At 41.6% G+C, this 12,822-nt stretch overlaps 1 protein-coding gene and 1 pseudogene across 2 annotated transcripts in view; one reads left to right on the plus strand and one right to left on the minus strand.

Annotated features, from left to right (window-relative positions):
- The window catches only part of Dmxl2 (Dmx like 2), a 167,329-nt gene that overhangs the window by 34,427 nt on the left and 120,080 nt on the right, over positions 1 to 12,822 (plus strand). For both annotated transcript variants that reach the window (XM_004638996.2, XM_004638997.2), the window contains exons 2-3: positions 8,172 to 8,297; positions 11,471 to 11,542. In XM_004638996.2, the coding sequence (XP_004639053.1) occupies positions 8,172 to 8,297; positions 11,471 to 11,542 (198 nt within the window). The remainder of the gene's footprint in view (positions 1 to 8,171; positions 8,298 to 11,470; positions 11,543 to 12,822) is intronic.
- LOC111818861 lies at positions 1,560 to 2,102 on the minus strand (annotated as a pseudogene).

Consider the following 12,822-nt stretch of genomic DNA (forward strand, 5'->3'; position numbering starts at 1 on the left):
AATTGAGACCATTAACATGGATGGTTATAACTGATGTATTGACTTATTCTTGTCATGTTATTTTCTTGTTGTTCCTCTTACCCTGTTTAACTGTTAAAATTGTCTGGTTGAGTTATTACCTTGATTTCATAGAATTGTTGTAGTTGTTATCTCTTTCTACACTTTTTTTTTTTTTTTTTTTTTTTTCAATGTCTTTCAAAATATTTTGGAGTGCTGGTTTGGTGGTCATATATTTCCTCAGATGTTCTTTGTCAGAGAAATATCTTATTTCTCCATCAGTTTTGAAATACAGTTTTGTGAGTGTCTCAGTTACTCTTCCTCGTTGCTGGGACGAATACCCAACACCCAAAATGAAGGAAGGAAAAATTTAGCTCACAGTTACTGGAAGTTTCAGTCTATACTCAGCCGGCTCCAAGGCAGACTAGCACATGACAGAGAGCAACTTTTCATGGTGGTGGCAAAGAGCAAGAGAGCAAGGGAGGAGTAGCAGCAACAATGGTTACAGAGAGGAAGTCTGTCTGTCTGTCTCTCTTATGTTACATTCAGGATATCCACCGCAGGGTGGGTGTAGCACTCACACCTATAATCCCAGTAATACTCAAACCCATAATCCCAGCCTTGGATCATGAATTAATCACAAACTGTAGAACTGCTCTAAAGTAACTGCATGAGGCTTTGTGGGGGGACAAATACACACAAACTATAACAGTGGGGTACCTATTTTTTTTGGTGGAACTGGGGATTGAACTCAGGCCCTTGTGCTTGCCAGGAAAGCACTTATTCTGCTGAGCCATCTCCCCAGTCCAACAGTGGGGTACCTTAATCTGGGGTGGGGAACCTTAATCTGTGTTGAAGGTTGTTTTCCTTTAGAACTTGAAATACTTTACTTCAAGTTTTCCCTGATTTAAGACTGTGCTGAGAAGTCAGCTGTGATTTTGATGAGTTTTCCTTTATAGGTGATTTGTTTCTGTTCTCTAACAGTTTTTAAGATTGTATTGCGTTGAGTTTCTGGAATCTTTTTTTTTTTTTTGGCGGAACCAGGAATTGAACTGAGGTCCTTGTACTTGCCAGGCAAGCACTTATTCCACTGAGCCATCTCTCCGACCCAGAATTTCTGGAATCTTTAGTATGATATGCCTAGCTGTAGATTTTTTTTTTCTTTTTCGATTATGACTAATTGGTGTTCTCTGTGTCTCATTTACTGTATGTGAAATTAATTTTCCCTACTAGGGAAATTTTCTGCCATGACATTAAAAAGTAATATATGTGTAGGTAGGTAGGTAGATAGATAATTTGTGCTGATGCTTTTTTTCACTGATTCCAGTCAGTCTTAAGTTGTTCTTCTTTACCTCATCTAGAAACTGGTGGAATGATTTCTCACAGTCCCTTGCTGTTTTTATTTGTATTGTTTATGAATGAATGAATGAATGAATGATTTGGGTATTGGGAATCAAGCTCAGGATCTTGTGCTTGCCAGGCAGATGCTTGTGTTGCTGAGCTAAATCCTTGGGCTCATTTAAATTTTTTTTTTTTATTTTTATTTTGACATTTACAACCTCTTACAACTGAAACTCTGGGAGCTCAAAATTAATATCTTACCTATGAGCTTCTTGTAACACCAGAGACTGTTTCAGCCTTGTGTTCCACATAGTTTTGCTTGGAATTATCCGGGTGCACACTGGCGAGCCAGCTGCCATTCAGCTTCATGCAGATCCCTTTCCCATGATCTTGCTGGCGAAGACTGGATCCTTCATGGTGGTGGTGTACGTGGAGGCCAGTGTGCGGCTTCAGGGTTACTTCTGCTTATTTTTTTGTGTGACTTTTTCGAGTTGGCTTAGGGAAAATTCTCTGCGTGATGAAGACCACATGCTTTCTGCTGAATTTCTTTGCCTGCTGTCATACTAGCTAGACCTGGATTTTCCAGAAAGACTTCAGCTGGGGAACTGGAGAAGAATGATGGTAGCTTTCCAGCAGCCACCAACTTTGATTTCCTTGGCTGCTGTGATGGTGTGAGCTTGTGCAGCTATACCCTGAGGTCGGGACTCGAACTCATCTGGCTTCTCACCACTGGGCTTCATGATCTCGGTGCTTGAGCTGAACATGGCAAGACCCTTGTGGAGTGCTGACTTAGGAGGAGCTCCCTTGCTATTTTTATTTATTTATTTATTTTTTCTCCGAATGCCTTCAGGGCAGGTTTGGCTGGCTTGAGTTGTGGGGATCGAACCACAGCAACCTGAGCCTGACTGCTTTGTTGAAGCAGCCACTTAAAGAACTGAGCTACAGGGCAGGCCCCCTCCCTTGCTATTTTAAAGAAATTTTTCTTTTCATGATCACTAAATACACAGCCTCTCTTCTATAGCTGAGATCCTGTCCTCACATTGGCTTAATCTGCAGATACTTTCAGTGGAAATTTTATTCTCCTGGATATCTGCTTGAATTTCCCTTAAGGATTCAGTTTCTTATGTTGAGCATTCATGGCTTCCATAATTTTGTAAGCTCCTGTATTTTTTGTCTGTATCTGCTGTAGAGTGGGTAAGAATGGATACCATCTTTGCAGTTATCTGAGAAATTATTTCTGATTTGTTTTTTTTCTGGTGCCTCATTTCGTTACTTTGTTGTTACCACTTCAGAGAGGCCAGATGGGTGACTTTCAGGTTGTCCCACTTCACTGCCCTCAGGTTTGTCTTTGGTGAACTGGCAGGCTGGGGTTTTATCGTTTCTTGTTTTTTTTTTTTTTTCTTTTTATATGGATTTAGTACAGGGTCTACAGGGTCTCACTATACAGATCAGACTTATAGTGATTCTCCTGCTTTCAGCTTCCCAAGTGCTAAGATTACAGGCCCTTGCCACCAAGCCCAGTCTCTAGCTATCTCGGCACACCTTAGGGGCGGGGCTGGCACTGCTTGCTGGGGATTGAGTCCTGGCCCCTGTGCTCTGCCTAAGCAGGCACTTTAGTCCACTGAGCTATCTAGCCAGCCGTTGTATCTTGTTTAAATGTCTTCTTTCTTTCTTTTTTTTTTTTTTTTAATTCCTGGGGTGGTACTTGTTTATTGTGTATGGTGGATTGCTTTATTTCTTGTACTTAGAACCATTAGGAAATGACTACTTCTTTGTAGTATCTGCCAGGTAGTAGTTGTTTTTTTGGTTTTGAATCTGTTGCAATACCAACCTCTCCAATTTGTTGGGGATGAGAAGTTGCTGCCTGTTTGGTCCAGCCCCTGGTTCTTTGATACTCTGCCACAGTATTTTTTGTGACCCTTAGTCAATCTCAGTCTTGGAATATGAGGAAGAGCAGCTTCTTAGAAACAGTTATATCACTTTTGGTTGTAATGGTTCTGTTAGCAACAACAATAGAATCAAACATAGTCTAGAAAATGACAACCTAAGCTAACCATTAATTTTCTACTTTAACCATAAGAACCAGATTTGTGGTTATATAACAAAATCTAAAATCTGTTTAGAAACTTTTTTAAAAAACTGTATTTAGTAAAGGGTCTACAAGGTCTCACTACATAGATCGGACTCGTAATGGTCCTCCTGTTTTCACCTCCCAAGTGCTGGAATTACAGGTATGTGCCACCATGCCCAGTCTATAGCCATCTCATACATCCTGGGGAGGGGGCCAGCATAGCTTGTGGTGCCAGGGATCGAACCTTGGCCCCTGCACTCTGCCTAAGCAGGTACTTTAGTCTGCTGAGCTACCTGGCTGGCCCTTTGCTTAGAAAATTATATGCAGTATATAAGTACTTAATTTGTCAATTTCACTCTCTGGTGTTAAAATTTAAAATGGGCTAGGGAGAAAATAGAAACATGAAAGAGGAATTGATTAGAAATAGGCTGGAGAACAAAGGGAGATCATACTAATATTGGGAAACTAGTACAGAAGACTGGAGGGAAAGAGGGAAGGAAGAAATAGGAAGACCAGAACAAGAGCTGCAAAGAGGGTAGAAACCATATTCACACTAACATAAAACAAGTTCAAAAAAGGAGAAAAAACCAAAAAGAAAAGAGTCTACTTTCAGGTATGTCTCTGCTGTTCCTGTAGACAGTGTAGAGAAACAAAGTCCCAGTATGTGTTGATCTATCCCAGAAAGCCAGCAGTAGCTTTTGGGCAGGGTAGTGGATAATCTCAGTAAGTCCTCCTGGTGGAGACCAGACTCGTTCAGCCTACAGCATCAGTGTCCCTTCCATGGGCCAGGGAGCCACTAGCTGGAGCCAGCAGCCACTCTGAGTTCTGAGCTCAGTGGGCCTTTCACCAAGATGGCTCCTGGGCTGTTGCTGTCCCGCGAGGGATGACTGAGCCCCCAGCACTCACTGCCAGCCAGTGCAGCCCTTCATGTCTGCTGCTCTCCTTCTCGACTGTGTCTCTCTGTGGAAGCCTCTGTGCTCACTAGCCATCACCATGAGTCTGCAGGTTTGAACCACACGTCTCGTGCAGTGAGTCTCATCTCAGGGAGAAGGTGCTGCTGCTTCCCTTGACCGCTTCCCTTCCTGTCTTCCTCACATTGCTATATTCCAGCATCTGGACAGGCATTCTTGGAGAGGCTTTTGTCTGCTGCTTACTACTTCATCTTGGTGCTCCCTTCTTCATACTTTTAATTTTGAGACAGGGTCTTGGTATGTAATTCAGACTAGGCTCAAAATTACTACATAGCAGTCCTCTGCCTCAGCCTCCTAAGTGCCAGGATTTCAGTCATGCACCACCCCACCTGGCCCTAATTCTTATTTTTTCTAGAGACAGGGTCTGACTTATGTTGCCCAGCCTGGCCTCAAAGTCCTGGGCTCGAGTGACCCTTGTGCCTCAGTCTCTTTAAGTAGCTGAGGCTGTTGGTGATGCTGCTTATCCCCTCCTTGGGAAATTTTTGTTGCCCTGTGCTTTGATTTTTTGGCTGTAAGACTTTTCCTTCATAGGTCAACATTGGCCTCTTAAAGTGACTGTCTTCACAATGTAAAAATCTGTAACCCAGTGGCAAAGCCAGCCAGCCTGCCCTGTCCCCTCTTAGTTTCTGTTTATATGGAGAGAACACTGTAGTGCTCACACAGCGATGAAGTCACCTAGTGGTGCATTTCCTAGAGCCTCCCCACTGCTCTGGGACACGTGACTGTGTGAGCTCTGTAATTCTCTAGTGAAGGTCATATTGGTGTAAACTTTACAGTTTTTATATCTTTACCTGAGACTTTAGTTTATCTGAGATGTAAAGGGAATCTGGGAAATGAGAACAGTGCGGAATCAGAGTTAGCTTCCTCCTGAAGAGGATGTGGCAGGGCAGGAGTGCGCGCAGCTGAAGGTAGGCAGGAGCCAGCAAGGCAGGTGACCTCGGTGCTGTTCACTGGCGTGTGCCTCTGCGCAGAGTTAGCAGGGTCTTTATGACGGCCATTAGGGTTTCGGTTCAGAATACTTTATGACTTATTTTTCATCAGGTGCTTAAAGCATTTTCTTAAGGCAAAGAAGAGGGCTGCTTTGTTCTTTACCTTCAACTAGTTGACCGGGCTTTTCTGATGACATGTTGAATATCACAACTTAAACATCAAAAGGAAATTTGGTGACAAATACTTAGGGTTTTAGTTCCCATATGATTACTGCAGGATAGTATGACACACACCACTTTGTCTAAGGAGGAAAGTCTCTTACAGAAACCCATAAATTACTGTGAAGTTGATTGCTGTGAAAAACAAGCGTGTTCACATGGCTTTGAACTCATTTCCAGCTCTGCGAGCCATCTGCGAGCCATTCAATCCACCCTTAACTGTGGATTGAATGTTGTTAGTTTTAGTGCTTACAGAAGACAGAGTACTTTTTCTTTCTTCATAGGATGAATTTGGTCTCCAAAAATAAGATTAGACTAAGGAAGGGATAATAGTTTTGAGAAAAGTGTCTATCATAATAGGGCTTATACTATGGAATTGTCTTAGTTATGAGTTACTGTCAGCTAGTTATTATTACAATCTTAGGAACAATTTATCCTTTCCCTAACAGAAACCCTCCCACGTGACTGGAAGGAAGGGTGTTGTTTTAAAGCTGTTCCTCTTTACTTGGGCCTTCTGTGAGTTTCGCCTGTGCTATGACATTTATAGCTCACATGGTGAGGAGGACAAGACTCTGAAGCGCAGTGCTTTGGCAGTGGGATGATTCTGCAAAGATTGCAGGGGAGGAGGAACCTGGGGAAGGTCTGAATCTTTTCCAGAGGAGCCTGCTGCCCTGGCTGTGGCCCTCTGGCTCCAGCCCTCCCTGGGGTGAGGGTGGGGGGGTGGGGGGGTTGGGCATTCCCGCAAAGTCAGAAATACTTCATTTACCTAGCACGGGGGGGTGTGGGAAGGGGGATGCTGTGCTCTCTGGGTTATGCTACTGTTTGCTTACAGTCCACTTTTGATCTCTGAAATTAAGAAAATGGGATCACAGGTTGTCAGTAATAACAGATTTTGTTAAAACCATGTCAACGGCTGGTCTTTATTGAGTGTTCTGTGGTGTAGTAAGTTAGTTGGAATTACACAGGTGAGCCTGGCCCTTGCAGCACTAGTAAGAGATCTTATTGGAGGCAGGACAGTGCAGTGGGAATAGCAGGAGATTTACTGTCTAGCAGGTAATTCTCACTGTCTGACTTGGACAAGTGACTTACCCTCCTGGGCCCCAGTTTCTCTAAGGTAGCCGTAGTGTCCCTGAAAGGCATGATAGAGTCCTCGCTGGTAGGCCTTCTCCCTCCCTGATGATGTGATCAGGGAGGGCCAGCCCATCTGGTTTCTGTCTTGATCAAAATTTCTGGTTTGAACCTAGGGAATACAGGTGAAGTCTTTGGTGCTTCCTTGTTTTCCGAGGAGAGATGAGCTTTGAAAAAAAGCTCAAACAGAATGACTTATGACCTGCAGAGTCAGGGGCTACACTGTTTGTTTTATTCACTTTTTATGAATTTAAGTTTTTACTATGTATTTCACTGTAGTGTTGTGACCACAAAATGACCTCTAGGTACCAGAGCGTACATGTGTCAACAGTAAGATGTAATTTCTCATTCTACTGCTGAAATGTTTAGCTTTTTGTAGGAGACAGAAGCGTGTAATATGATCACACCAAATAAATTTTTTTAGATAATCTTAGTTTTTTAATTGTAATATTTGATTAACTTCACTTTTAGTAGAACTTGGTTATTGTGATGGTGTGCATGTGGGGAAATCATTCAGTTGTATCATGTACTAGTTGTTAGAGTAATCTTGCACCCTAATTAAGGGCTAATTATTGTTGTTAGTTGCTTAATGATAAAGTTCTTTTGAAAATAACAGCCTGCTTTTATATTTGAAAAATACCCTTTCCACTTACACAGAAGAAAAAATATTCAGAAAGTTATTTTTGGCCTTGTTATATCAAAACGTCAGTTGCGCAAAAATAACATGTTTAAACCTAATGTTATACTTTTAAGAAGCCAATTGAAAAGAAAATTCTCTTTCTTTTTTTTGTTGTTGTTCTTTCTGAGACAGTTTCACTCTGGCGTTCAGGCTGGCCTTGGGCTCACTTTGTAGCCCAGGCTGTCTCTTGCCTCAGCCTCCCGAGTGCTGGGATTATAGACATGTGCCACCACACCTGTTTTTTTTTCCCCCTCATCTACTTTTGTTATCAGTTTTGCAGAGGCTTGAAAACTGTTGCAAGACAGCATGTATTTGCTTTTGTACTGCTAATGCACCACTGACTTCAGACTTGATTATGGAAATCTGTCTTAATTGTACCTTTATGTGTCATACTAGAGTGACAAACAACAGTAGGAAAAATTCTGGTTGCGTGTTTAAGTTTATTTATTTGGTACAGGGTCTTACTGCGCAGCTCGGACTTGTATTGATCCCCTTGTCTCAGCCTCCCCAGTGCTGGGATTACAGGTGTGCGTCACTGGGGATTGAACCCAGGTCTTTGGATTTGCCAGGCAGACACTTAGACCGCCGAACTGTCTCCCCATCTCTGGCTGCAGTGTTTAAAAACTACAAGGACCCATTTTTTGTTAACAGCATTTGTTGAGTGATAAAGCTCAGGCTGGAATTAGTTTACTTTCTGATGGACTTTCAGTGTTTTTATTTGGAAATACTCAGACTGTTTTATAAAATGTGTTTTACAATGACAACAGAATCTAACATAAAATATTACATAGTAATTCAGAAGCTGCATATCTTATAATTAAACCCTTTCTTCCTAGGCCTATGGATCCGGCTGTGACATTGTTATTTTGGCAAATGACTTTGAATGTGTGCAGATCATTCCTGGTGCTAAGCATGGGAACATCCAGGTCAGCTGCGTGGAGTGTTCCAACCAACAAGGAAGAGTAAGCACTTCTTCTCTTTGTGCAACACTGTCTTTACTGTTTTTAGTAATACCACAGTTTCCTTATTCTTTGGAACAAGGCTTGTCTACACTTTCTTGTTAATGTGTGTTGGGAGTTGTAAAAGAACGACTTGTATATAAGTGTAAAATGCTCTTAAGTCAGCGATGCAATAATTAGTTGTCCCATGGGTATGTCTGTGCCGAGAGCTCTTCAGTGCACCAGAATCTAAGATAAACTATTACACAGTATTACAAGGTTGGCAGCGCAACCTTGTGTGTCGTGGTATTCTCCCAGCCAGTAATCCTGACAGCCATTAAGCTGGTAGAGGTAAACAGACTTTATCTTTTGTACTTAACACTCCTTATAATATTCAGATTTTCTGTTTGCTTTCTGTAACAGTTTTAGACTGCTCTCAAGCTCCTGGCCTCAGTGAATTCTCTTTCCTTAGCTTTCCAAGTCCTGGTAGTGCAGGGCCATGCCACTGAGCCTGGAAGTAACACTGATTTTTTTTTTTTTTTCTTTGTTTTTCTTGTGTTGTTGGGGATTGCATTGAGGGCCTTCACGTAGAGCACTGTTTTTCTTTGTGTTGAGACAGGGTCTCACTAACTACGTTACTAAGTTGCCCTGGTGATGCTTCTGTCCCGGTCTCCTAGAGTGCTGGGCTTACACACGTGCACAGCCATACTTGGCTTATAACATCATAATTTTGTCAAGGTCTTTAATGAGTTGATAGTGTCTAATGTAAATTTGTCATGTAGTTGATTTGTAAAGTCTGTTAATTTAATGAAAGTTTATTTTTGAGAGAATTTTATAGTTTATTCATTGATACTTTTAAACAGAGGATTTACTGTGAAATAGTTAAAATTTCATCATATACTCCCTCAAAATTTCAAACAAATTAAGCATTAAGTTTCACATAAAAGCATATTTACCGTACACCCTGTCCTCCCCAGTGCTGAGCTTCCTGGTCTGTGCCACTATGCCTGGCCTGTGTTGCATGTCTCTATAAGAATGTAAAAGTAAGATTTTTATCTGTAATAACTGTAAGGTACCTCAGTCCTACAGAGTATTCTTTAGTGAACAACAAATTTTGTCAAGACTATGCTAAATCTGAATATTACCCAATTAAATCAGTAGTAATTGTGCAAATTTATGTAGAATAAGTCATGGTGACTTTATTATTCCATTTCTCCTGCCCCACCCTACTGCTGGAATCAAACCTTAATGTTCATGTCAGCCTAGTGATGGATAGCCTCTGTAACTAGCACTGAATTGTCTCTCGGCTCTTCTGATTTTCTTTGTAGTCTTTTTCCCTAAAAGCATTGCGTATGCTTATTTTAGAGAACATAGTGTGTAGGCCTGGTGAGGCATATCTGCGTTCCCAGCGTGCTGGGAGGCTGAGGCAAGAGGATTGGAAGTTCCATCACAACTTGGGTGCCTAGTAAGACCCTGTCTTAAAATGAAAATTAAGTTCTAGGGATGTGGCTCAGTGTGAAGATCCCAGCGCACCTGCCAGTAAGACACACATGGAAACAGCCCCCTTGCAACGTACTGAGAGCGTCGGATTTCTTTCATTAATTTTTCATTACTCTTCTCCTAGGCCAAATAGGGTAGCTTTAAGCCTGCTTTTGATAATTGATGTCGATCGTATGGTAGTTGTCAGAGGTAAATTTTAATAAATTGCTTAAGTTCTGGTGATAATCACAATAAAATTTTCTGGAAGAAAAGTTTTACATTTTTGGATTTTGTGACAGGGTTTTGCTATGTAGGTCAGGCTGGACTTGAACTCACAGTGCTCCTCCTGTCTCAGCCTCCAAGATGTTTAAGATAGAAGAGACTGTTCATAGCTATGAGAAGCAGAGAAGCGTGTTTCTACAGTTACTTAGCATTGTGTAGCCCTAGTTCTTGTGGTGATGACTGTCACGTTCGTGACTCTGCCTGATGGATACAGAACATCTTCAGGCATCTGCAGTAGCTTCCAACCGTTGTGGATTCAAAGACTTGTACTGGAAGGAAAGAGTGTTAGGTATTAGGGAATGCTAAAAGTCACCTTTTGGCATGAGGAGAGTACTTAGAAGTCGCAGTAGTCTTATTTGGCAGGCCTCAAGCAATGTACCAAGTTTAGTTGCTGTTTGTTTTGCTTTCTGGTACTGGAGATTGGACTCAAAGGGTGCTGAGCTACATTCCCAGCCCTTTTAAAAATGTTTCATGGTGAGACTGGGTCTCCCCAAGTTGCCTACACTGGCCTCACGTTTGTGATCCTCCTGCCTCAGCTTCTGGATAGCTAGGATTATAGTTGTGTACTACTGTACGTGCCCTAATGGAGCTTTATGTTACTTGGCTTTCAGAGGGGTCAGGAGGGATGGCTTTTGGTCTGTAGCTCTAGCTGATCTCCTCTTTGTCCGGAGGATGAATGGGAACTGACCTTTAAGGAATTATTGGCAGATGGGTTCTGGTAGCTTCCAGGAGCAGAGGGGTTTATGTCCCTGTTGCCATGTGAGTGACCTGGTTCCCAAGCCCTGGCTGAAGAGCCCTGGTGGCAACTATGTCACCTCTTGTGTCTGGGCCAGTGGGTGGCTCTGTGACTGCTGAGCTGCATGTTTTCTGTTCTCCTCCTGGTCAGCACCCCATGGTGTTTTCTATTTAGTTGTATAACAGTGCCATTTATGAGTTATTAAAACCTGTTATTATTTGATGTCTTTCTCTATTTTCCATGGAATTTATACTGTAGTCATTGGATTGTAGTTTCTGGTATAGAGCTGTACCATGGGAGTGTATTTTTTATTTTATTTATTTATTTATTTATTTATTTTGCAGAACCTGGGATTGAACTCAGGCCCTTGCGCTTGCCAGGGAAACACTTATTTCACTGAGCCATCTCCCCGGCCCCTGGAGTGTATTTTTTATGAATAAATTTATTTTTGAATGAATTTATTTCTATATAAAATTTCTTAGATGATTTTTTTGAGTAGGTCAACTTTGTACTTGTAAAATAGAGCCTACTGAATTTTTTAGATTGATGTGCTTTTGGATAGATTTTTCATGTCAGGAAGTAGATCTTCAGGGCAATACTAAATATCACCGTACTAAATGTTGTTAGTTCATGTGTTATTGTGAAAACAAGCCTGTGTTTACCTTTCTATAAATACCTGTGCTGTGCCTTTCATTTTTAGATTGCAGCTTCATATGGAAATGCTGTGTGTATATTTGAGCCCCTGGGCATAAATTCTCATAAGAGGAACTGTGTAAGTATTAATGATAGTAGAATGCTTTTAGAATCTACTTAACTTTCTCAGGTTTCTAATTGGTTCTAGTTAACTTTATGCCGGCGACAAGAGGCGCCATAGGAGCTGGGCTAGAAGTGGGTGGATGTCGGTGTGCAGTGGGTTGGGGCCTTTCAGGAGCCCAGGTCCCTCGAACATTGCTAGCTGCCATCTTCCCCTGTCTGAACCAGCTTGCTCTGGCCCGGGTTATTGGTCTCACGCTGTGCTCCACAGCAGACAAGAGCCAAAGCGCAGACAAGTGGAATGCAGCCTAGCACCTATCAGAGCTCATCTCCCACTCTTCTCTTCCCGATGTCTGTCCAGTCTCTCCCTTAGCTCAGCTGTTCTCTTGGAATGTTTCCCTTGCAGCCCGGGTTATCTTTCCCAGCTACTTTAGTCTTTACTCAGTAAAGGATCTCAGTGAGTCCCACCCTTACCACACTTAAAAATGCAACTTCCACCCCTTTATTTTTTTAACTTCTTGTCCAAGGACTTAACCATATTTATTTGTATGTTGCTCACTACGCAGAATGTTAAGTGCCATTGAGTAGGGAAATTTTTCTTTTGTTCCAGAACGCATCCCAAGTGCCTGGAGTAGAGCCTGGAACTCACCAGGTACAGTGCTCCTGAGTACTTGCTAGGCACTTGGTAACAGCAAAGAGCTCTGACGCATTGTATTGACCACCATTCACATGTATTACTGAGTGTTGGGTTTTGTTTTTTATTAATTGGTGTTCAGAAATTATCAGCTCCATTAAAAATGATTGCATGCTTTAGAATTTCACTGCCACTCTAAAAAAATCCAAACTTCAAGTGTTGAATCTAAATGCCAGGAGTATATATTTATATGTCATTAAAAAACGTACTATTCTTTGCTTTTTGAGATGGGGGTCTCACTGTGTTCCCCGGGCTGGATTCAAACTCCTGGGGTCAGGGTTCTAGGTATGTGGGACTACAGATGTGTGTCACCATGCCTAGCTCTAAAAAAAGTTTCTAATTTTTAAATTTCTTTTTATTTTTTAAAGACAGGATATGTTGTGTAGCCTAGGGTGGTCTAGAATTCATGATCCTTCTGTCATAGCCCCCAATTTTCTACACTACCCATGCCCAGCCTAAAGATTGTTTTGTAAAATAAAATGTATTTTAATTAGTTTTAGTACTTTTCATTACATATATATATATATAACATATATATTCATATATAAAAAGTTGAAAGGAACTGCAGTAACATTCTAATAGTAGCTTGATGTACTATTCTATAT

This window comes from Octodon degus, unplaced genomic scaffold (genome assembly GCF_000260255.1).
Source record: "Octodon degus isolate 3935 unplaced genomic scaffold, OctDeg1.0 scaffold00105, whole genome shotgun sequence".
NCBI lineage: Eukaryota > Metazoa > Chordata > Mammalia > Rodentia > Octodontidae > Octodon > Octodon degus.